Genomic DNA, 25,111 nt, shown 5'->3' with positions numbered 1-25,111 from the left:
AAATTAGCATATTTCCTCCCACACTTATCACTCTCTGACATTCTGCATATTACTTATATATTTACATATGATCTCCCTCTCCTCATCCTACGAAGAAATATTCAGAGTTCGTTTTTGTTTTTACTATTTGTTCACTGCTACAGCCCCAGTACCTAGATTGCCTGGCACACAACAATCAGTGAACATTTGCTGAATGAAAGTCAAGTGATTTAATCAAAGGCAGAAGTAATTGAGGAAAACAAACGTGCACTGAGCAGGTTAGAGTCAGGTTAATGCTACAAATTAGGGTGGGATTAATGGTAAATCATGAAAGAAAAAAATACCTGCAGATCAAGATATTTTCATCATTAAGAAAGAAGGGAGGATAGAATTGTGAAGAGGTAGATAAAAGAAGTGGCAAAAGAGAGTAAGACTAAAATCTAAAGAGAGAAAAGGATTGGAGTCAGAGGAAACAAATATAAAAGAAAAATAGTTTGTTGCAGGTAAGACAAGTCTTACCATTACCCTCACTCAGCAACTGTTCACAGTAATGTCCGTATCCCACTCAACCCCTAAAAAGAGAGGTGAGAATACTCTCCTTCCCCAAGGAAATAGCTAGAGACCAAGAGAATTCTCCATGGGGAGAAATACCCCTCTTGACCATAGAAACAAATATAGTAAAACAATTCATTTATGTGTAATTTTAAAAGAATGATTCTAAATATAGATACCTGTTGTTGAAGCTGGAGCATCGCCCTTTTGTTTTTGGAGTTGTGAGGCAGGCTGTTTTGATTCTTTCATTACCTCTGATACACTAGAGATTTTCAGTGGACCAGACTGAATCTTGGAAATGAAAAAGCTTTAATACTTCAGGTACAATACTAGCTTTTTAAAAAGGGAGCATACAATAACTTGCATTATTTCAAAAGTCAAGGTTTTCAGGCTTTTAACACGAAGTTAACACTCTACAATAATTTATTTTATTAACCATAGTAAGAGAAGCCATCATACAAAAAAATGTAATCCAAAAACTTTATTCCGAATGACTAGGCCATATTCTAGTAGTAACAAAGTTTTCTTTTAATGTAACTAATAAAGTACATGGTGTACGACCTTTCTTTTGAAGACCATTCCTTTTACGTTTACATCGAGAAGGCTATTTTTCATTTGCTTTCTAAATCAAACTATGTTGTCTTCTGTGTACATTCAGCTAGAAACAAATGATTTTTAGAGGCTCTGAGTCATATGAAAATTAGTTTTTGCTTCTTTAATCTCCAGGACTCATGCAACTGCACACTAAAATACATAACCCAACTGTGAGTAATATCCACTCTTTTCTTCCTCGATTTCCACCTGCCTTAAGTTCAAGGCACCTGTTCATTAACAGGACTGCCAGGTGATGTGCTAGAGAAAATTGCTGAGCAATAGCAATATTGTCATTTACAATCTACATTGTTCCACTTTTTGCCAGAACTTGGTAGTGAGACTCAGACATTCCTAATATGACTACTCAAACATAACAGAAATGAATCAGAACTTTGTCACTACCAGAAACTGGAAATACGCATTTTCTTTTATTAAAATGTTATTATTTTTTAAATCATGAAATACATGCTCAGTATAACAAGCAAAATAATATCAAGATATATCACTGGTTTTTGCCTCTTTATCCTGCACTCTACCCAGCTACTTACTGATAAAAGCCTGAAATCTATCCTTGCCCTAACCATAAGCTCAGGTACATAAACATATACAATTTATCATTTCTTCAAACAAACTAAAATAGGGTTATATTATACAAATTACCATGTAACTTTTTTTTTTCATTTAACAATATATATCATGGGCATTCTCTTCTGGGTCAAGAAATTCTTTTTAGCTGTATAATATCCTAATTTAATTGCAGACCCTAATGTAGTACTTTTGGACATTCAAATGATTTCCTGCATTGTTTCCTTAAACATCCGTGTCCATGAAAAGCACTGTATTGTGGTATCTGTAGGATAGTTTGACAGAAGAGGAATTGCTGGGTCAAAGGAAGTTGTATATTTTTAACAGATATTAACAGATCACTTTCACAGAAGGTTCCAGCAACTCACACTCACAATAAATGTGTTTGTGTATAAACATGATTTCCAGAGTCAGTTGTTCTATTCCTCTACTATCCAATCCTGTGTCAAAATCTTACTGTTTTATTGAAGTAGGATTATAACAAAGTCAGTATCTGGAAAAGCAAGTGTCCTCTGACCCCTCCCCAACCCAACATCTTTTCAAAATGTTCTTGGCAAGTCTTGTATATTATTTATTCTTCCATATGAGCTTTAAAATCACCTTGTCTTACTCTTCAACCTTTGAAAAAATTCATTAAAATTTTTACTAGATGTGCCTGAATACATCATAAAAAGTCATTTCTTGCAAATATATACAAATTTAAGAGAAATACACATTTGAGAGAAATGACAATTTTATGAAATTGAGTCCCATCCAGGGACATATTTGTTTCCATTTAGGCAGGTATTATTCCATGTCCATCAAAAGACTTTAAGTTAATCTTCTCTCAGTATTTACTATCTATGCATAAATAACCATGCTGGCACTAAAAGGGTTATCACGAAATAAAATGCATAGTTTCTAAAAGCAACAAGCTGGTTAACAGTGTTCGAGAGTACAGATGACTAAATAAATGGTAATTAAAAATAAAAACACTAATTGCCACTGTAATTCAGAGGTAAGAAAATTCACTTTGGTCTATGTAGTGAAGGAGGCAGGCATTAAAAGGAACACTAGTAGGCAAAAGGTAGGACTCATTCTGGACAGAAAACTACCATGAGAAGAGCTGAGGCAAATGAAATGGTCTTTAGTTCTCTGTTTTAGCATAGGCCCTTGGGACATTGCTTCCTGGTACATAATAATCACTTGATTGACATATGTTGAATAAATGAATGAATGGAAAGCACACAGCTTATTTGTAAAGTAAATGGCACAAAGCGAAAATTTTATGTAGAGGACCATTCAGAGATAAGGCTGGAAAGGTAAAGAGCCAGACTGTCAAGCATATTGAATGTCAACCTAACAAGCAGTAAAAAATCACCACCTACAGAAGGAACCAACAGCCTGACACTAGGCTAACATTTAACCACTTCTGGTTCCACTTTCCTTATTCAGAACGTTAAACAATCTCTAAAATCTCTCTAGTTTTTACACTCTGTGGTCTTCTATCCTTTAAACAATAGGAAATGGATAAAAGTTCCTGATAATCAGTGATATCATAAAAATACCATGGAACCATGACAGCATGTATTTTAGAATATTCTCTGGTATTGATATGAGGTTGGCCTAGATTATGTTAGGAGAGTTTGGTTGGATGGGGGTTGGAGACTGGGAGGAAGATGGGAAAAGCCATGTGAGGGAAGAGGAACAGGTCTAGTTTGGAGGCTAATTTGGATATGAAAAAGAATAAATACCAGAGATTAAACAAAATAGGATAGCTAACAAAATACAAACAAGTATGAAGAGGAATTCAAGAATTCTAACAATAGATATCTGACAGCATGGTACTACATTTGATACAAAAAAAAGCAACCAAAAAGAGTGTAAGTTTTGAGGTGATTCGTAAAGACTTGCCAAGTAATCCAAGCAGAAATGTTGACCAGGGTAGCTAAAGTGGAGTGAGAAAAGGGCAAAGATATTGAGAAGGATAAAGGGGTCATTACAAAGAATGACACTTGAAATCATGTCAAGCATGAAAAGAACAATATTCTGAACAGTTCAGCCTGATTTCATGCTCCCACAATTGCTTCCAGCTATTTCTCCTGGGTCATGTGGCTTAAAATAGACCCAGGATTTTAGAATGAATCCACAGGAATCTGCTTCTTGACTACAAGTTGCAAAACTGTCTCCCTCACCCATAGAGATATTTTAAAGTCCGTGGAAGAATAAATGATGTAGAAGACTAACCAAGAACATTTTGAAAAAACGTGATTGGGGAATGCATGGATCAGAGGAAATTTGCTTTTCCAAATAATGATGGTTATAGGACTGGTCTCTAGATTATGCTAGATACTGGAAAATAAGTTCACCCAGGTCTAAGAAAGAACTGACCAGCTCACAGCATAAAGAAATGCCCAATATCAAATCAGCAAAAACCCATGCTCTCTTTTGTAAATTTTTTTTCAAGCAGTTGTTGAAGAAATATTTAAGATGTTTTAAAAAAAATTTAAACTTGATGGGAAAGGATGAAACTCATAAGAATATGCACAAAGTTCCAGGATTACTGGAGGATATTCCTGTGACTCAATCAGTGTGTAGCTGAAAAACTTGTGACTGTTTTGTGGCTTGAAAGGAACCAATACTAACTACATATAACATTTGGGCTCTGTGTCATGGCCACCCTATGTCAATGTTTTCAGTGTTTTAAATCAGAGCTTGATAGCTGAAACAGTGTGCCCCTCAGTCCACAGGGCAGGCAGGGCAACTTCAGCCTGAGCTGCCTCCCCACTCACCTTGGGTGCCACACAATTATTTTCTATGTGGTATGCACTAAATGGGGCCAGTTAGGTGACTCCAAAGGAATAAAAACCCAACTCCACAGATTAATGATAAAGAAAACTGGCAAACATACATCTTGCAAGTTCTACTGAATTATACATACAAGATATTCTCAAGATGAAAACAACCTGCTTTTAAAAGTACCCCATAGGATAAACTAAAATAAACTGAAAAATGTAAAACTCTTACCGGCTTCTTTGGCAATGGAACATTATAAGGTGGGGAACCAAGAATCATCTCAAAGAGTTTATCTGAGTAAGGTATGGTTTTCTCTACACTTTCCCGGAAATGGGAATCCCATTTGGCATATAGGATAGTGCCACCAATACCTCCACCAACAAACAGAAGGCCAGCTCCAGCAATTTTGCCAGAAGACAACCTAAGTCAAAGAAATAGGAAACATTTATATTTTTGGCTTTCCTAAACCTACTTCCCTAGACCAACATAAAGTCTCGAAGACCTCCAACCTCTACTTCTCTACCACAGATTCAGATCCCAGCAGCCAAGTTTATCACCACAGCTGCACCTTTCCCTGATTTGTTTTAAAATGTCTGCAATAGAAATAACATTTACTTATGGGTAACTAAAATTTCTTTAAATACATGTGTATCTCAAATAGGAAGAATGAAGCAATCTACCCTTTAATACTTAAAATTCAAGATTTCACAAACATGAGATTTCCTTTATGTCACCACCTTTCAAAGCTCCTCTCCCCTTAAAACATTTATGTAAATACAGTAAAATAAACCCTTTACAAAAGTAAGATAATACAAATATCAAATACAACAAACACTTTTTAAGTTATAATGTGCTGTGTTCTGGACCTAAATCTATTTGCATAAAATGGTAAGGAGGGTAGGGGAGGTGTGCCTTAGAGGCCATCCAATTACCAAAGAACTAAAAGGTGCATTGTAATAAATTTTCACCTAGAAATAAATAATACTCCAAAAAGTATTACAGCAAAGCTCTGGTGTTCATACCCCTTAACAAAACACAAACACACACGCCTCTTAGCACAGCTACAAGCTCGCTTACAAGGAGATATACTACATACCTAGAACTTCCCGAAGAAGAGTATCTACGGCATGGTTGTACTGGACGGAGGACAAACTTTCCACAGAGACAACTCTTAAGAAGAAAGAGAAAACATCACAACCAATGCAGAAGGTATCTGGGAAGCTTTTAGTGTTGGTAACTCAGAATTAAAACTTTATTACAAATGTCTTCATTAAACAAAAATTTATTTTACTTTCAGAAATCAATTTGCCATGAAACATACCTTATAGGCCCTTAAAAAAAGTGATGCTTCCTGAACCCCAAGACTCATAAAAAATTACTTCTAAGATTAAAAAATATATATATATTATCAGACTCAAATTAGCACTCTTAAGAGTTATGTATGCTATTGCTTGGATACAATTGGAATCTGCCATATGCTTTCTTAATAATTCACAAGAAAAAATAATATAAAATATCTATTACTCTGTAAACTTAGACATCTGAAAAACCACCCACAGTCTAGCTAAAAACATTGCATTATAGGATGCATTCAAATCCACTCAAAGGCGAGATCCAACCCTCAGCTTGACTTATCCAGAAACCAAGTTTCCCCTTCTATAAGGTAACTGTGTGTCCAATCAATTCCTAGAGATATTCATCTGAATATAAAAGTTCATTCTTGGTTTATGCTAGTGTATCAAACAGACTACAGCCAATAGTTTGAGAAAATATTTTAACGGATGTTGTAAATGCTCAAGTAAATACTCATCTCCATGTAACCATTCTATCTTTACACAAAAGCAAGTGATCAGAGCAATGCTTTGTGATTTGTTTTAATCAAAGTAAAGCACATAAACTCAGATGTTGCTTAATATTGGATCCCTTAAACAAAATAAATAAATGTGCATATAAATACTTTTGGGGGAAGGTTTTGATAAACTTAAGCCATGCACAGGTATTAATCTGAAATTTCAAATTTATTACATCCATAAATAAAATCCTTCTCTATATCAAGTATAAAATCAAACTGTGACAAGGGGGAAAAAAATGTTTTCTCTAAGTTCCTTGATGAAATTGTATCCAAGGAATATCAGAAAAACAAAAACTTCCTTTCAGAAATACCATAAGCTTAAAGAAAATTTATCACATGATCAAAGGGCACATGAAATTACATTGGAGGTATAGTTGCTATTTATGTTCCATTTGCCAAGACCTAAACTTACACACCAAATTAATGTACGAACACATTTCAGGAAAAAAACACAAAACAGATGTTTTACAAAAATGTAGAGAAGCTATAATTGGTATTTTAAACATATTTCAATTATTACCTAAACAGAACTCTCAACATTTTTTAACTGCATTTAATAGGAAAAGGTGTTTTCCTACTGTTCTGTAAAGTAGGTAACATGAAATTTTAAACAGAACTGCATCTACTTTTATTTGTCAACAAATCCATTTTGTTGACTTAAGGAGGAAATATTAGAAACCATTAAAGTTATATTTATTTAAGACTATATTTTTTACCTCTAGAGGTACAAGAATGTATCAAGTCAAAAGTTAAGTCACTGTTAATGGTAGATAATTAGTTTACTGGAATATCATGCAGCAAACATAGTAATGGATAACTGGCTGGGGTGTATGAAGTCAAATTAAACATCAGAAGTTGAGAACACCCTAATTCACATTAATATTTATTTTTTACTTTATCCATCTTCTACTTTTCTTTCATCTGACTTGTTTCCTTTTGACACAATGTATCTGATGTAAGTTTAAATTCCTGGTATTAAAATGTAAAATTTTAAATCAAGATTCAAATCAGTTAGTTGGGTATACAGTATGGTCTCCCTCATACTTCTGTCCCTCAGCCACTCAGATCCCCTGCTCCATAGACAACCAATGCTGTCGGTTTCTTGTATATCCTAAGAGCACTTTTTCTCCTAGACATAATACTGCTTCAGTGCCAAATTTACTGGATTTTTTGGTGTGATATATTTTTAACCTTAAGATTCTTATAAAATATTTTAAGTTTACTGTAGAAAAAGTTAAGGTTGTTGCATATTAATCTGCAATTCAAATGTAGAACTGGCCATCTCTTTCATATCACAAAATGAGGTATATTGTGACAGAATTCTGGACACACAACCTTTACACAAATGATACCATAATACATACCCAGTCTGTACTAATGTTCATTCAACAATATGTGTTTGAGAGCATTCTCTATCAATACAAGAAATCTTCTTAGCAGATTTTATAGAGATTCAGTATTCCATTTTACGGATATTTCTTAATGTATTTAACTGGTCCCCTTTTGACAGACATTGATGGAGGTTTAGTTTAAATTTTTATTACAATAAACAATGCTGCCTGAGAAACAGACATCATTCTGGGTCAGTTCTTCAAGTAAAATTTGCAATGTTGATCAATACTGCCAAATTAGCCAAAGTGTCCTCTAATCATGAAAAGTATGTTTTCTCATAGCCTTTCCAAAATACTTTCAGTGCAGTTTTAGTCCCAACTTCCTTTGTTATGACTGTGCATTTTTTCATATATTTATGATCTACTTTTATTTCCTTTACTATGAACTATCAGAGCATATCCTTTGACCACTTTTAAATATGACTGACCCTTTTCATATTCTTTTCAGTGCTTTTTATGTATGAAGAGAAATTAGCTATGTGTCTGCTAACTGCAAATGTATTTATCCAGTTTGTGACCTAATTTTTATCTTTGCTTACAATAGCTTATGCCATGTAAACATTACTTTTACAGTCAAAACTGCCAATCTCTTATGGTTTCTAGGCTTTCCTGTAGTTTTAGAAATCTATCCTTAGATTGTAACAATTTTTCCACGGTTTCTTCTACTCTCATGGTTTCACATTTTTACATTTAAATCTTTGAACCAAGTGTAAGGCATAGATTCAACTTAATTTTTTTCCACACATCTCTTCAATTGTCCCTAAATTACAGTCTGAAAAATCCATTTTTCCCAATGATTTGAAACGCCACCTTTAAAATATGCTTTAAAATATACTAAACACACTTTGATGTATTTATATTTCCTATATTGTTCCACTGATCTACCTCCTCATACACTAAAGCCACAATGTTTTAACTACTGCATTTTCAAATTCGCTTTTCATCTAATATAGCTGGCCCTCTCTTCCAGTATTATTCTTTCATCAAATTCCTCTGGATATTGTTTTTATTTCATATTTTGAAAGTTGAGCTACAAAAATGCTTTTAATTAAACAACACATGATCAATTGTAAAGTGAACCCTGATTTAGGCAGGGAGATGTGAAAAAGTTTATTTTATGACCAAAAATGATAGAAATAAAAAGGTGCACACTTCTGTATAAGAAAAAAAGTAGAAATGATGATTGTATCATGACTCAAATAGGGTTTTTATCTGAAAGTGGCTCTTGATTTTTAAAAATATAAGTATCCCCCAAAAGAAGAGAACCAAGGTGGCGGCGTGAGTAGAGCAGCGGAAATCTCCTCCCAAAACCAAATATATTTTTGAAAATACAACAAATACAGCTAATCCTAAAAGAGAGACCAGAAGACACAGGACAACATCCAGACTACATCCACACCTGCGAGAACCCAGCGCCTCGCAAAGGGGGTAATATACAAGCCCTGGCCCGGCGGGACCCGAGGCCCCACACCCCAGCTCCGGGCAGGAGAAGAGAAGTCGGAGCGGGGAGGGAGAGGGAGCCCAGGACTGCTAATCAGCCAGCCCCAGCCATCCGCACCAGAGCGCAGACACAGTGCATGCATGGGGTGCTGGATACTAGGGAAACAGGACAGTAAGACCTGTGAGCGGGTCCCCACAGCCGGCGCACCTGGGACAAAGAAAAGCGAGTGCTTTTTGACAGTCTTAAAGAGACAGGGACCCCACAGCTGGACGGAAGTGCCCTGGGACACTTAGCCAAGCAGCTGTGAACCTCAGGGAGCTGTGGGTGCCTGAACCCTCGCAGCGCAGCTTGGAGGCCCCTCACCGCGATAAACAACCTCCCGCCTGGTCCCCCGCTGAAGCGGCTCCGCCATATTGGAGCAGCAGCCTGAGGCCAGCCATGTCCACAGCAACTGCAGAGCTAAATAAACTCCATAGCGGCTGGGCAAGATCAGAAGCCCCATCTGCATGCAGCTGCCCAGCACAAGCCACTAGAGGCTGCTGTTCTCCCAGGAGAGGAAGGCCATAAACTGGCAAGAAGGGACTTTCTCTTACCCAACACACGCGCCGGCTCCCCACAAATATATCTATCGCCATGAAAAGGCAGAAGAAATTGATACAGACCAAGATCACAGAGGCAAACCCTGAGAAGGAGATAGACCTAACCAGTCTTCCTGAAAAAGAATTAAAAATAAAGCTCATAACCACACTGATGGAGATGCAGAGAAATATGCAAGAGCTAAGGGATGAAGTCCGGAGGGAGATTACAGACGTCCGGAGGGAGATTACAGAAATGAAACAATCTCTGGAAGGATTTATAAACAGGATGGATAAGATGCAAGAGGCCATTGATGGAATAGAAACCAGAGAACAGGAACACATAGAAGCTGACGCAGAGAGAGATAAAAGGATTTCCAGGAATCAAACAATATTAAGAGAACTAACTGTGTGACCAATCCAGAAGGAACAATATCCACATTATAGGGGTACCAGAAGAAGAGAGAGAAAAAGAAATAGAAAGAGTATTTGAAGAAATAATTGCTGAGAAGTTCCCCAAACTGGGGGAGAAAATAATTGATCAGACCATGGAAGTGTACAGAACTCCCAACAGAAAGGATCCAAGGAGGACAACACCATGACACATAATCATTAAAATGGCAAAGATCAAGAACAAGGACAGAGTTTTAAAGGCAGCTAGAGAGAGGAAAAAGGTCACCTACAAAGAAAAACCCATCAGGCTATCATCGGACTTCTCAACAGAACCCTTACAAGGCCAGAAGAGAATGGCATGATATACTTAATGCAATGAAAGAGAAGGGCCTTGAACCAAGAATACTGTATCCAGCACGACTATCATTTAAATATGAATGAGGGATTAAACAATTCCCAGACAAGCAAAAGTTGAGGGAATTTGCCTCCCACAAACCACCTCTACAGGGTATTTTAGAGGGACTGCTCTAGATGGGAGCACTTCTAAAACTAAATATATGTCACCAGAGAAAATAAAATCACAGCAAAGAAAGCAGACCAACCAAATACTAACTAAAGGCAAAAAATAAAATCAACTACCCACAAAAGCAGTTCAAGGAAGCACAAAAGAGCACAGAATAAAACAACCAACATATAAAGAACAGAGGAGGAGGAATAACAAGGGAGAAAAATAAAGAATGACCAGACAGTGTCTAAAATAGCTCAGTAAGTGAGTTAAGTTAGACAGTAAGATACTCAAGAAGCTAACCTTGAACCTTTGGCAACCATGAATCTAAAGCCTGCAATGGCAATAAGTACATATCTTTCAATAATCACCCTAAATGTAAATGGACTGAATGCACCAATCAAAAGACACAGAATAATAGAATGGATAAAAAAGCAAGACCCATCTCTATGCTGCTTACAAGAGACTCACCTCAAACCCAAAGACTATAGGAACAAAGAAAGACTGAAGGAACAAAACAGCAGCAGAATCATAGAACCTAAGAATGGACTAACAGTTACCAAAGGGAAAGGGACTGGGGAGAAAGGGAGGGAAGGGGGGATAAGGATTGGGAAAAAGAAAGGGGACATTACGATTAACATGTATAATGTTGGGGGGGCATGGGGAGGGCTGTGCAACACAGAGAAGACAAGTAGTGATTCTACGGCGTCTTGCTGCACTGATGGACGGTACTGTAATGGGGTTTGTGGGGGGGATTTGGTGAAGGGGGACCCTAGTAAACATAATGTTCTTCATGTAATTGTAGATTAATGACAACAAAATTAATTTTAAAAAAGTAACGTGGTAAAAAAAAATGTAAGTATCCTATTCATTAGCCTACCCTCATATTCTATACAGAATTTAATGTCCTAAGTAGAGCTTTAATTGAGAAATTTTAAGTTTTTTATGGTTTTTATCACCCAAATCTTAGTCCCTAGACCCTATAGCTTAGTTTTGCCTATTTAAAAAAATGACATTTTCAAAGTCTCTATTAATCTATATGTTTTCCCTCCATTAACTAATCTGCTGAAGAACTTGGGTTGCTTGACTTGTATAATTTTCCATAGCCTGGATTTTGTTCAAGGTGCAATTTAACATGTTCTTGTCCTCTGTATTTCCTACAAACTGGAGTTGGATCCAGACACTTGCTCAGACTCAGGTTTACTCTTTGAAAAAACTTTAGGTGGTGGTGTGTTCTTTCATCAGGAGACACATAATGTCTGGTTGTCTCTCTTTCTGTGATGTTATCAATTGTGTGGATGTACAATCTCTAGATCCACTAATTTACTGGCAGTTGCAAACAGTGGTCTCAAATTCTATTATTTTTCATTTAGTACATGACATAGATGTTTCCTCTCATCTGCAATTTGGCTACCCAATAGTATATATAAGAAAGACAGAACAAAGGCTTGATTCTTCTTATCCTTTTATCCAGTCATCTTCTGATGACCAGTTGTAGGGTCTTTTGATTTTCATTTATTAATTGTGGCACAGTTCCAAGAGTTGTTACAATTCACATCCCATATGCTTTTCTAGAATCCTGCCACTTTTCCAGAAACTTGCAAGCTCATGAGACCTCATGAACCTCCTAACAGAGTTCTTAGAAACCTTTAGAACTAAGAGATAATATATAGTTCTTATAAAATAAGTGTTTTTAGTTATGTGCTTTATATATTATATAAATAACAGTTATTAATAGACTAAAACTATATTATAAAATATAAAATCATATTATCATATATTATTATAAAATAAATGTGTTATTATAATATTTATTCATCGTAACAAGTAATGATGCTGTTATTTAATACCACTAAGTCCAGGGTGACTGTTATACAGCTATAACCAGATGACTGTCCTTGGAAGTGGAGGGCTGCTGCAACAAAACAAAGCACATGGTAATGACTTTGGGACTGGAGGGTAGAGGGTGAAAGTTAGAAGGCCTTGAAGAGATTTAGCAGAAGCCTGATGGTCTTCATGGAGGTACTGTTAAGTGCTTAAGAAAAATGAGAAAAATGTTTTTGGAACTTGGAAAAGAAAGGGAGCCTTGTTATATAGTGGTAGAAGTTGATCAGAATTGTCACCTGTGGGTAGACATGCTAAATAGAAAATTAGGTACAGCTATAGCTATACCTAATGAACTGATAGATTTAGTTAAAGATACTTTCAAGCAGAATGTTCAAAAATGCCAACTGGTTTCTTTCACCAGAGTATGATAAGGGTAGAAATGAGTTTCAAAAAAAAAAAAAACCACTTAGCTTTCAAGCAAAATTTAAGGAAAATATAAAAGAGCCAGGACTTTGTGGATTCAAAAATAAAACTCATTATCAGCCTCTCCAGGCAGCAAAGATCCATTAAAACTTCAGAAAGATCTAAGGATGTGCTCCTGACAGAACATTTTTACATACAGAAAAGACCACTATGGTATCTTAAGGGCATGCTTCCCATATTCTTTTTGTTAAACAGGGCCACTGAGAATCTTAGGGGTTTTACTCAACAGCAGCCTCACAGGTAAGCCCAAAATGCAGAAGGTCTTACCTTGGTAAGATTTGTGGGCTTGGCTTTTATACAGTGGAGGAAAACCCTAGTAAGACCCACAGGAAACTCACCAAGAGAAATGTACTGATGAAAATATGCCAGCTTGGATTTAAAGGGGGAAAGTACAAATGCAAAGAAAGAGGCTTTCAGACTCTTGAACTTGTATAGACAGGAAACAGTCTAAGAAAATGACTCAGATGCAAACAGGCTACATTTCCCAGAAAAGGATGATTCAAAAGGTGAAGCCAGAAGCTCAGAGAATAAAGCTAAGAGTTCTGAAGACTCATGCCAAGCAGAAGGACTCAGCTAGATTTTACATTTGGAACAGTGTGATGGAACAGAGACTGCTATGCATGTCCTTTTCCTTTGTGAATAAGTGTCTAGAATGCCTGTCACACTGTACTGTATGTTGGATATATGAGGAGAAGATAACTTTCTCTAGTTCATAGATCTTTAGATAGAAAGGAAAAGTGTTTAGGGAGCTGTACCCTAGAGACCCAGCCCCATCTAAGATGTCTTATCTGCAGAGGAATCTGATTTAGATGACATGGTCCTGGTCCTTTAATCTAAGCCTAATACTGTGATGAGATGCAGTTTTGGAGGGTTTCAAGGAAAGCTGTATGTGAGAGGGATTAAGCTATGGCTAAAGGGTAGACTATGCTATCCAAAATCCACTGCAACAATATTTCCTGTATCATATACTCTTCCAGAATCTTGATTCTCCTCCAAAGTGAGTTCTAAGTACCCTTCCCTTGAACAAGGGTAGGCCTTTGTTACTAATTTACTAATAAAGGGCAGTGTAAGTTATATTCTGACTTCTGAGACTAGGATGTACACATACAGCTTATGCCTGGCTCTGTTCCTCCTCGCACTTGCTCCTGGAACGCAGCCACCAACCTGTAAGGAAGCCCAGACCTGGAACGATGCCACACACAGGTGCTCTAGCCAACAGTTCCAGCTAAGTGTCAGCTGGAGACAGCATCCGGAGTATGCTCAGACAAGTGAGGAAGCCTTTGAAACAACTCTATCCCCACCCACTGTCTAACTACCTCAGGAGGAACACTGAGCAAAAATTGCCCAGGCAACCTCAGGACTGTGGGAGATGATAAATATTATTTTACTTCAAGTTGAAGGTGACTTATGTAGTATAGCTAACCAGAACAATATTCTTATGAACTCATGAATTGAAACACTTTTTATGGATTTTAACCAGTTACAATTACCCATTTGAAAACTCAAATTGTCCCATCTTTGGCCAACAGAAGTCACTTCAAGTTTATAATATATGATTTTATTTTAGATTATTTTAATTATATTATATATATACTTTTTAAAGCCTACCTCTGTCTCTATACTTCAGGCCATCTGCAAATACCTGGTGGCAATTTTTTTTTCTCTGTGTGGCAAAATTCACTTACAAAATTCACTACATTAAATATACAATTTTATGACATTCAGTATATCCACAGTGCTATATAACAACGATCACCACTATTTATAGTTCTAAAATACTGTCATCACTCCAAAAGAAATTCCTGTACCAATTAAGTAGTCTTCATTTTCCCCTCTCCCCTGGCAACCACTACCTACTTTCTGGCTCTACAGATTTGCCTATTTTGGCTATTTCATATAAATGGAACCATATAACATGTAGCCTCTTGTGCCTGCCTTCTTTTACTTAGCATGTTTCCATGTTGTAATATGTATCATGTGAGTAGCATGTTTCTTTCTATTGCTGAATGTAATATTTCATCATATGGATATACATATTTTGTTTACCCAGACATCAGCTGATGGACATTTGGATTATCTCCATCTTTTGCTTATTGTGAATAGCATTATGAACATTCATCTGCAAGTTTTTGTTTGAACACCTCTTCCCAATTCTTTTGGGTGGAATTGCAGGGTCATATGGCAATTCTATGTTTAACTCTGCACCATTGTACATTCCTACCAGCAAAGTAAAGGGTTCCAATTTCTTCACATCCTTACTAAAACTAGTTATTATCTATTTTTATTATAGTCAACCTAGTGACTATGAAGAAGCTACAGCTATTTCATTGTGGTTTTGATACATTTCCCTAATGTCAAGGGATCTTTAACAGCTTTTCATGTGCTTAAGTCCTTTGGCCATTTTTTGGGAGGGGTTGTCTTTTGTTGTTTGAGTTGTATAAGTTTACATATTCTGGACACAAGATCCTTACCAGACATATGATTTGAAAATATTTTCTCCCATTCTTTTCACTCTCTTCAGTGGTCTATCATGTGCAAAATTATTTAACTCTGATGAAATCCAATTTATCTTTTGTTTCTTTTGGAGTCATATCTAAAAAAACACTGCCAAATCCAAGGTCTGCCTCCAGAGCTCTCTTTCATAAGCATCAAGCTAAACTATCTCAGATCTACTTACTAAATATCCTACTTTAACACATAAAACATTGGACACTTCTTAATTCTGGAACATTTTGTTAATCTATTAACCTTTTTCTTAACAGTAAACTATAATATAGAAAGGACAATCTATTTCAAAGCAATTTGCTTCGACATGTAGCCTTATGATAAATTGCATAAGGTTAGCATTGCTGCTTCTAACATACAGAAACATGAGTTAAAAAAAAAACAGAGGGGAAAAAAAGCAAGATAAAACAATTTCCATGTAATGTTCTTTCTCAGACCATCTATTCCTTAGCTATCACTGAAGTGAATACATAAAGTGAAACCAAAATCCAGCATTACAACCTGGAAACAAACTATAATACAAGTCCTCTCACATGACCCCTATCTGGAGCCTTCAGGTTTTCCCTGAAAGACTTTGCTGGTTGCTAGAGCTGACAAGATTTCGGTGGGTTTTATCATAGGATTCCTCCCATACAAACAAAAGATATCCGGAAGTTAATGGGCAAGTCACATTTAAAATGCAGATTAATATGCAATAACTAATTTTTTCTACAGTTAACTTAGAACATTTTATAAGAATCATGCTTAAGGTTAAAAACATATCACACCAAAAAAATCCAGTAAGTTTCACACTGAGAGAGCATATTCTCTCTCAGTATAAGCATACTATAGGTCTAGGGGAAAAAGTCTCTTCAGTTATGACAAGGAAATGGCAGATATTAATCACTATGACAAAAGCAGGAACTTGATTCTTCTTTAGTTTTCCAGCATATATGTGTATAAATACATACTACTTACATAGTATACAGAGACTAAAAAGTGGTCCTCCAAACCCAATGCCAACCTCAAAAAAGGTCAAGCCTTCTGATACAGTACTGGGACAGAAGGTGTTGTTAGCTCTGGGAAAAAAAACTATGGAAGAACCAGAGCTCTGAACAACATTTCTGGAAAAGAAAGAGAACAATTCACTTCTGCTGCTGAATATCCACATGTAAAGAACTTAAGGAAGATGAGTCCAGAATAAGGTTGATGCCCTCTGTGTTGATTAATCTGTCAAGTTGGAGGGTGTTTTTCAATGAGATTAATATTTAAATCAGTGAACTGTGAATAAAACAGACTGCCTTCCACAATGTGGGTGGACTTCATTCAGTCAGCTGAAGGTCTGCATAGAACAACAGCATCCCCAAGAAAGAGGGAATTCTACAGAAGACTGCCTTTGGACTGGAATTACACCACAGACTCTCCTGCACCCATACCTATCAAGCCTGCAAGCCTCCACAACTGCATAAGTTTATTCCTTATAATAAACCTTTCTATCTATATACACATCCTATTGTTCTGTTTCTCTGGAGAGCCCTAATACACAAGCAGGGGTTCTAAAATTTATGGGAGTTTAAGGGAGGTCATATTCACTTAAGGAAATTAAGAAATAGTAATAGAGCACAATTATTCTTTCATTCAAACATGTTACAAATATTTACTGAGCATCTATTAGGAGCCAGGGCCTATTGGTACTGGAAAGACAGAAGTAAAACATGGACACACGAAGACAAGTAGAGACTTTATAGCATCTTACTATGCTGATGGACAGTGACCGTAATGGGGTATGTGGTGGGGACTTGATAATAGGGGGGAATGTAGTAAACACAATACTGCTCATGTGAAACCATAGCATAAGATTGTATTAATAAAGAAAAAAAATATGGACACAGTCCCCTTGTGGAGCTTACATTTCAACTGTAAATATAAATATACATCATGTCAGGTAGTGGTAGGAACTAAATTGTAAAACAAAGTAGGATTAAAAAAGAAGATGTTGCAGTTCTTGTGTCAGACAAATAAACTTCAAAACAAAGAAAGTAACAAGAGACAAAGGAGATTACATAATGATAAAGGGATCAGTCCAACAAGAATATTAACCATTATAAATATCTATGCACCCAACATAGGAGCACCTAAATAGGTAAAACAAATACTAACAGCATTAAAGGAGGAAATACATTGCAACACATTCATTTTAGGAGACTCTAACATGCCACTCACATCAATGGACAGATCAACCAGACAGAAAATAAACAAGGAAACAGAGGCACTGAACAATACATTAGATCAGGTGGACTTAACAGATATCTACAGTAACTCCACCCAAAAGCAGCAGAATACACATTCTTCTCAAGTGCACATGGAACATTTTCCAGAAGAGATCACAAACTAGGCCACAAAAAGAGCCTCAGTAAAATCAGGATTGAAATTGTACCAACCAGCTTCTCAGATCACAAAGGTATGAAACTAGAAATAAATTATGTGAAGAAAACAAAAAATCCCACAAACACATGGAGGCTTAACAATATGCTCCTAAATAATCAATGGATCAATGACCAAATAAAAAAAGAGATCAAACAATATATGGAGACAAATGAACAACAACTCAACACCACAAAATCTTTGGGATGCAGTGAAGGCTTCTTCTAAGGACTACTTCTAAGAAAGAAGTATACTGCAATACAGGCTTACCTCAAGAAAGAAGAACCCCAAATGAACAGTCTAAAATCACAATTAATGAAACTAGAAAAAGAGCAAATGAGGCCCAAAGTCAGCAGAAGGAGGAACATAATAAAGACCATAGCAGAAATAAATAAAATTAAGAATAAATCAATAGAAATAATCAATTTACCAGGAGCTGGTTCTTCAAGAAAATAGATAAACCTCTAGCCACACTTCTCAAGAAAAAAAGAGAGTATACAAACATAAACAGAATCAGAAATGAGAATGGAAAAATCACTATGGACACCACAGAAATATAAAGGATTATTAGAGAATAAAATGAAAAATTATATGCTAACAAATTGGATAACTTAGAAAAAATAGACAACTTTCTAGAAAAATACAACCTTCCAAGACTGATTGAGGAAGAAGCAGATAATCTGAATAGATCAATTACCAGCAATGAAACTGAATTGGTAATCAAAAAATTACCCAAGAACAAAACACCCGAACCAGATGGTTGCACTGCTGAATTTTATCAGACATTTAGACAAGACATAATACCCATTCTCCTTAACGTTTTCCAAAAAGTAAAAGGGAAGGGAATACTTCCAAACTCATTCTATGAGGCCAGCATCACTCTAATACCAAAACCAAGAAAGATACCACAAAAAAGAAAATTACAGGCCAATATCCCTGATGAAAATAGATGCAGAAATCCCCAACAAAACACTAGCAAACCGAATTCAAAAATACATCAAAAAGTTGCAGGATACAAAATTAACACACAGAAATCTGTAGCTTTCCTATACACTAACAACGAATCAACAGAAAGAGAAATCAGGAAAACAATTCCGTTCACCATTGCATCAAAAAGAATAAAATACCTAGGAATAAACCTAACCAAAGAAGTGAGAGACTTATACTCTGAAAACTACAAGTCACTCTTAAGAGAAATTAAAGGGGACACTAATAAATGGAAATTCATCCCATGCTCATGGCTAGGAAGAATTAATATCGTCAAAATGGCCATCCTGCCCAAAGCAATATACAGATTTGATGCAATCCCTCTCAAATTACCAGCAACATTCTTCAATGAATTGGAACAAATAATTCAAAAATTCATATGGAAACACCAAAGACCCCGAATAGCCAAAGCAATCCTGAAAAAGAAGAATAAAGTAGGGGGGATCTCACTCCCCAACTTCAAGCTCTACTACAAAGCCATAGTAATCAAGACAATTTGGTACTGGCACAAGAACAGAGCCACAGACCAGTGGAACAGATTAGAGACCCCAGAAATTAACCCAAACATATATGGTCAATTAATATTTGATAAAGGAGCCATGGACATACAATGGCAAAATGACAGTCTCTTCAACAGATGGTGCTGGCAAAACTGGACAGCTACATGTAGGAGAATGAAACTGGACCATTGTCTAACCCCTATACAAAGGTAAACTCAAAATGGATCAAAGACCTGAATGTAAGTCATGAAACCATTAAACTCTTGGAAAAAAACATAGGCAAAAACCTCTTAGACATAAACATGAGTGACCTCTTCTTGAACATATCTCCCCGGGCAAGGAAAACAACAGCAAAAATGAGCAAGTGGGATTACATTAAGCTGAAAAGCTTCTGTACAGCGAAAGACACCATCAATAGAACAAAAAGGAACCCTACAGTATGGGAGAATATATTTGAAAATGACAGATCCGATAAAGGCTTGACGTCCAGAATATATAAAGAGCTCACATGCCTCAACAAACAAAAAACTAATAACCCAATTAAAAAATGGGCAGAGGAACTGAACAGACAGTTCTCTAAAAAAGAAATACAGATGGCCAACAGACACATGAAAAGATGCTCCACATCGCTAATTATCAGAGAAAAGCAAATTAAAACTACAATGAGGTATCACCTCACACCAGTAAGGATAGCTGCCATCCAAAAGACAAACAACAACAAATGTTGGCGAGGCTGTGGAGAAAGGGGAACCCTCCTACACTGCTGGTGGGAATGTAAATTAGTTCAACCATTGTGGAAAGCAGTATGGAGGTGCATCAAAATGCTCAAAACAGACCTACCATATGACCCAGGAATTCCACTCCTAGGAATTTACCCTAAGAACGCAGCAATCAAGTTTGAGAAAGACAGATGCACCCCTATGTTTATCGCAGTACTATTTACAATAGCCAAGAATTGGAAGCAACCTATACGTCCATCGGTAGATGAATGGATAATGAAGATGTGGTACATATACACAATGGAATACTACTCAGCCATAAGAAGTGGAAAAATCCAACCATTTGCAGCAACATGGATGGAGCTGGAGAGTATTATGCTCAGTGAAATAAGCCAAGCGGAGAAAGAGAAATACCAAATGATTTCACTCATCTGAGGAGTATAGGAACAAAGGAAAAACTGAAGGAACAAAACAGCAGCAGAATTACAGAACCCAAAAATGGACTAACAGGTACCAAAGGGAAAGGAACGGGGGAGGATGGGTGGGCGGGGAGGGGTGGGGGGTGAAAGAAGAAGGGGGGTATTAAGATTAGCATGCATGGGGGGGAGGGAGAAAGGGGAGGGTGGGCTGCACAACACAAAGAGGACAAGTAGTGACTCTACAACATTATGCTAAGCTGATGGACAGTAACCGTAATGTGGTTGTTAGGGGGGACCTGATATAGGGGAGAGCATAGTAAACATAGTATTCTTCATGTAAGTGTAGATTAAAAATTTAAAAAAAAAAAGAAAGAAAGAAAGAAAAGGGGGATTACTCCTTGACAGGATAAAACTATTGGTAAATCAAAGATCAACGCATGCTTTAAATATCCTTAATGTTGATCACTTAAAGGGTGTCAGATGATCAGCTATGGAGGTACTCTTTTCTGATAATATTCCTTTCTCTTAATTAAAAAAAAAAAAAAAAAAAAGCAGTTACTGTGTGCTGACCTCCAATGAGTTCTGCACAGTGGTATAGAGGGCATGTCAAAGTGTGGGCAAAGGGTCTGTTTGTTTCTATGCAGAAGATCAAGGCCTAGCTTGGATACCCAGAAAATAAACTAAGATACAATATGAGGAGGAGCTTCCGGCATCAGCACTCTCTGGAGGAATTGTGCCGGGGGATGATCATCAAAAAGCCTCCACAGGTATCCGGACGATGCTGCGGTTGTGGCTGCATCCAGCCCACCGTCTCCTGGACTTGCCATAGGAATGAGGAGGGAGATGTCTAGGCTAGCATGTGCAGACAGTGAGACAACGAATTTGACCGGATCTGTACTGTTGGAACTCAACCAGGAGTTGGGAGGGGTGCAAGTTGTAGCACTCCAAAATCTCATGACTATAGACTATCTATGGTTAAAAGAACATATGGGATGTGAACAGATCCCAGAAATGGGCTGCTTTAATTTGTCTGATGGTTCAAGTACAGTTGGACAATATCCATCATATCATAGATAAATTTTCACAAATGCCTAGGGTGCCTAAATGGTTTTCTTGGCTTCACTGGAGATGGATGGTAATTATAGATTTGCTTTGTTTATGTCACCGTATTCCTATTATGTTAATATGTGTGTGCAAATTAGTTAGTAGTTTAAAACCTATACATACTTAAGGTACTATACAAGAAGATATGTCAAAGAAATAATCAATCCTCCCATGTTTCCTTCATATGCTACATCTATAGCTTTTCTTCTTCCTTCCTAATTACAACCCTTAAATAGAATTCGTGCCTCATATAGAATTTACCGAGTATCATAATTCCTCCAGGTGGTAGAGATACCTCGATACAAGTGCTGGGCATAGAAGCCACAGGGCATAAATCTGCAAAGAAGTAAAAAGCTAACCTTTTCAAACAATATGGCTTCTCTCTCACTTACCAACTTTACATTTCCCTGTATGGCCCCGGAAGATGACTGGTTAGCCAGAGACGGGTAAGATTCCTCAAGGGAGGAACAACCTAAGACAGGCACAGTCGCAGGGGGGCCATCAGGTGAGAAATTGGGGATCAACAGAGGTAAGGCTCAGAACCTCACCCCCCCTGCTTTGAGAGAAATCTTCTGCATCCGTGGATGTCTTGCTGCCCTTGTCTAGCCTGGATTAATACTTAGTCCATAGGCACACACCTGATCATCTGATCATCTACATTTGCCCTCTTACAGCACTAAACTATGTTTTCTACCTTTATCTTGCATCTACCTACCACTTCAGCATTTTATTAAAAATAAAAATAATAATAATAATAGGAGAAATGTGGGATCAACATATAAATCAAGTACAAAAATCAAACGAATATTCATATTTGACCTGATTGTTTATAGGTCATAATGCATGATCAAAACCGAAAGTTTCTGTGATGAATGCCCTTGTACTGTTCACCATGTAAGAATTTATTCACTATGTAAGAATTCGTTCACCATGTAAGAACTTGTTCGTTATGCTTCAGAAGATTGGAGACTGACGAGAATTAGGCTTCAGATGGATTAATGATTGTACATTGAGCGTTGACCCCCCTATACTGAATTTTATTGTTAACAACCATTTGATCAATAAATATGAGAGATGCCCTCTCAAAAAAAAAAAAAAATACATCAAAAGAATCATCCATCATGACCAAGTAGGATTTATTCCAGGGATGCAAGGATAGTACAATATTAAAAAACCACATCAACAAAAAGAAGGACAAAAATCACATGATCATCTCTATAAATGCTAAAAAAGCATTTGACAAAATTCAACACCCATTCATGATAAAAACTCTCAACAAAATGGGTATTGAGAGCAAGTACCTCAACATAATAAAGGCCATATATGACAAACCCACAGCCAACATCATACTTAACAGCAAAAAGCTGAAAGACAGTCCTCTAAGATCAGGAACAAGAAAAGGATGGCCAATTCTCCCCACTTTTCTTAAACATAATACTGGAGGTCCTAACCACAACAATCAGACAACACAAAGAAATAAAAGGCATCCAGATTGGTAAAGAAGTTGTTAAACTGTCACTGTTTGTAGATGACATGATATTGTACATAAAAACTCTAAAGAATCCACCCTACAACTACTAGAACTAATATCTGCAAATTAAGCCAAGTTGCAGGATACAAAATCAATACACAGAAATCTGTGGCATTCCTATATACTAATGAGGAACTAGCAGAAAGAGAAATAAGGAAAACAACTCCATTTACAACTGCATCAAATAGATTAAAATACCTAGGAAAAAACCTAACCAAGGAGGTGAAAGACCTATACCCTGAAAACTACAAGACACTTATGACAGAAATTAAAGACAGCAATAAATGGAAATACATCCCATGCCCATGGATACGAATAATTAATATTGTCAAAATGGCCATCCAGTCTAAAGCAATCTATAGATTCAATGCAATCCCTATCAAAATACCAATGGCATTCTTCAACAAAGTAGAACAAACAGTTCTAAAATTCATATGGAACCACAAAAGATCCCGAATAGCCAAAACAATCCTGAGAAGGAAGAATAAAGCTGGGGGGATCACACTCCCAAACTTCAAGCTCTACTACAAAGCCACAGTAATCAAGAAAATTTGGTACTGGCACAAGAACAGACCCATGGATCAACAGAACAGAATGGAGAGCCCAGATATAAACCCAGATATTAATTGGCCAACATATATATGGCCAATTAATATATGATAAAGGAGCCATGGACATACAACAGGGAAATGACAGCCTCTTCAACAAAGGTGATGGCAAAACTGGACAGTTACATGTAAGAGAATGAAACGGGATTATTGTCTAACTCCATACAGAAAAGTAAACTCAAAATGGATCAAAGATCTGAATGTAAGTCATGAAACCATAAAACTCTTAAAAGAAAATATAGGCAAAACTCTTTTGAACATAAACATGAGCAACTTCTTCATGAACATATCTCCCTGGGCAAGTGCAACAAAAGCAAAAATGAACAAATGGGATTATATCAAACTAAAAAGCTTCTGTACAGCAAAGGACACCATCAGTAGAACAAAAAGGCATCCTCAGTATGGGAGAATATATTCATAAACAACACATCCAATAGGGGGTTAACATCCAAAATATATGAAGAACTCACAAGCCTCAACAACCAAAAAGCAAATAACCCAATAAAAAAATGGGCAGAGGATATGAACAGACAATTCTCCAAAGAAGAAATTCAGATGGCCAACAGGCACATGAAAAGATGCTCCACATTGCTAATTATTAAGGAAATGCAAATTGAAACCACAATGAGATATCACCTCACACCAGTTAGGATGGCTGTCATACAAAAGACAAGGAACAACAAATGCTGGTGAGGATGCGGAGAAAGGGGAACCCTCCTACACTGCTGGTGGGAATGTAAATTAGTTCAACCACTGTGGAAAGCAGTATGGAGGTTCCTCAAAAAGCTCAAAATAGAAATACCATTTGACCCAGGAATTCCACTCCTAGGAATTAACCCAGGAGAAACATGATCTCAGATTCAAAAAGACATATGCACCCCTGTGTTTACTGCAGCACTATTTACAATAGCCAAGATATGGAAGCAACCTACGTGTCCATCAGTAGATGAATGGATAAAGAAGATGTGGTACATATACACAATGGAATATTATTCAGCCATAAGAAGAAAACAAACCCTACCATTTGCAACAACATGGATAGAGCTGGAGGGTATTATGCTCAGTGAAATAAGCCAGGTATAGAAAGACAAGTATCAAATGACTTCACTCATCTGTGGAGTATAAGAACAAAGCAAAAACTGAAGGAACAAAACAGCAGCAGACCCATAGAACCCAAGAATGGACTAACAGTTACCAAAGGGAAAGGGACTAGGGAGGATGGGTGGGAAGGGAGGGAGAAGGGGATTAAGGGGCATTGTGATTAACACACATAATGTAGGGGGGGGCGGTCACAGGGAAGGCAGTATAACACAGAGAAGACAAGTAGTAACTCTAGAGCATCTTACTATGCTGATGGACAGTGACTGCAGTGGGGTGTGGGGA

General features: G+C 36.9%; 1 protein-coding gene across 14 annotated transcripts in view; it reads right to left on the bottom strand.

Annotated features, from left to right (window-relative positions):
- IMMT (inner membrane mitochondrial protein) overlaps positions 1-25,111 on the bottom strand; it is a 50,531-nt gene that overhangs the window by 21,236 nt on the left and 4,184 nt on the right. For 13 of the 14 annotated variants that reach the window (XM_073241537.1, XM_037011973.2, XM_073241459.1 and 10 more), the window contains exons 2-4: positions 5,582-5,655; positions 4,717-4,906; positions 711-822 (exon numbers count right to left, since the gene is read on the bottom strand). The exons of the other annotated variant lie outside the window; for it this stretch is intronic. In XM_073241537.1, the coding sequence (XP_073097638.1) occupies positions 711-822; positions 4,717-4,906; positions 5,582-5,655 (376 nt within the window). The remainder of the gene's footprint in view (positions 1-710; positions 823-4,716; positions 4,907-5,581; positions 5,656-25,111) is intronic. 14 annotated transcript variants of the gene reach the window in all.

This window comes from Manis javanica, chromosome 1, assembly GCF_040802235.1.
Source record: "Manis javanica isolate MJ-LG chromosome 1, MJ_LKY, whole genome shotgun sequence".
NCBI lineage: Eukaryota > Metazoa > Chordata > Mammalia > Pholidota > Manidae > Manis > Manis javanica.
Note: the sequence above shows the minus strand (reverse complement) of the source record. Positions and strands in the feature narration are given on the sequence as shown.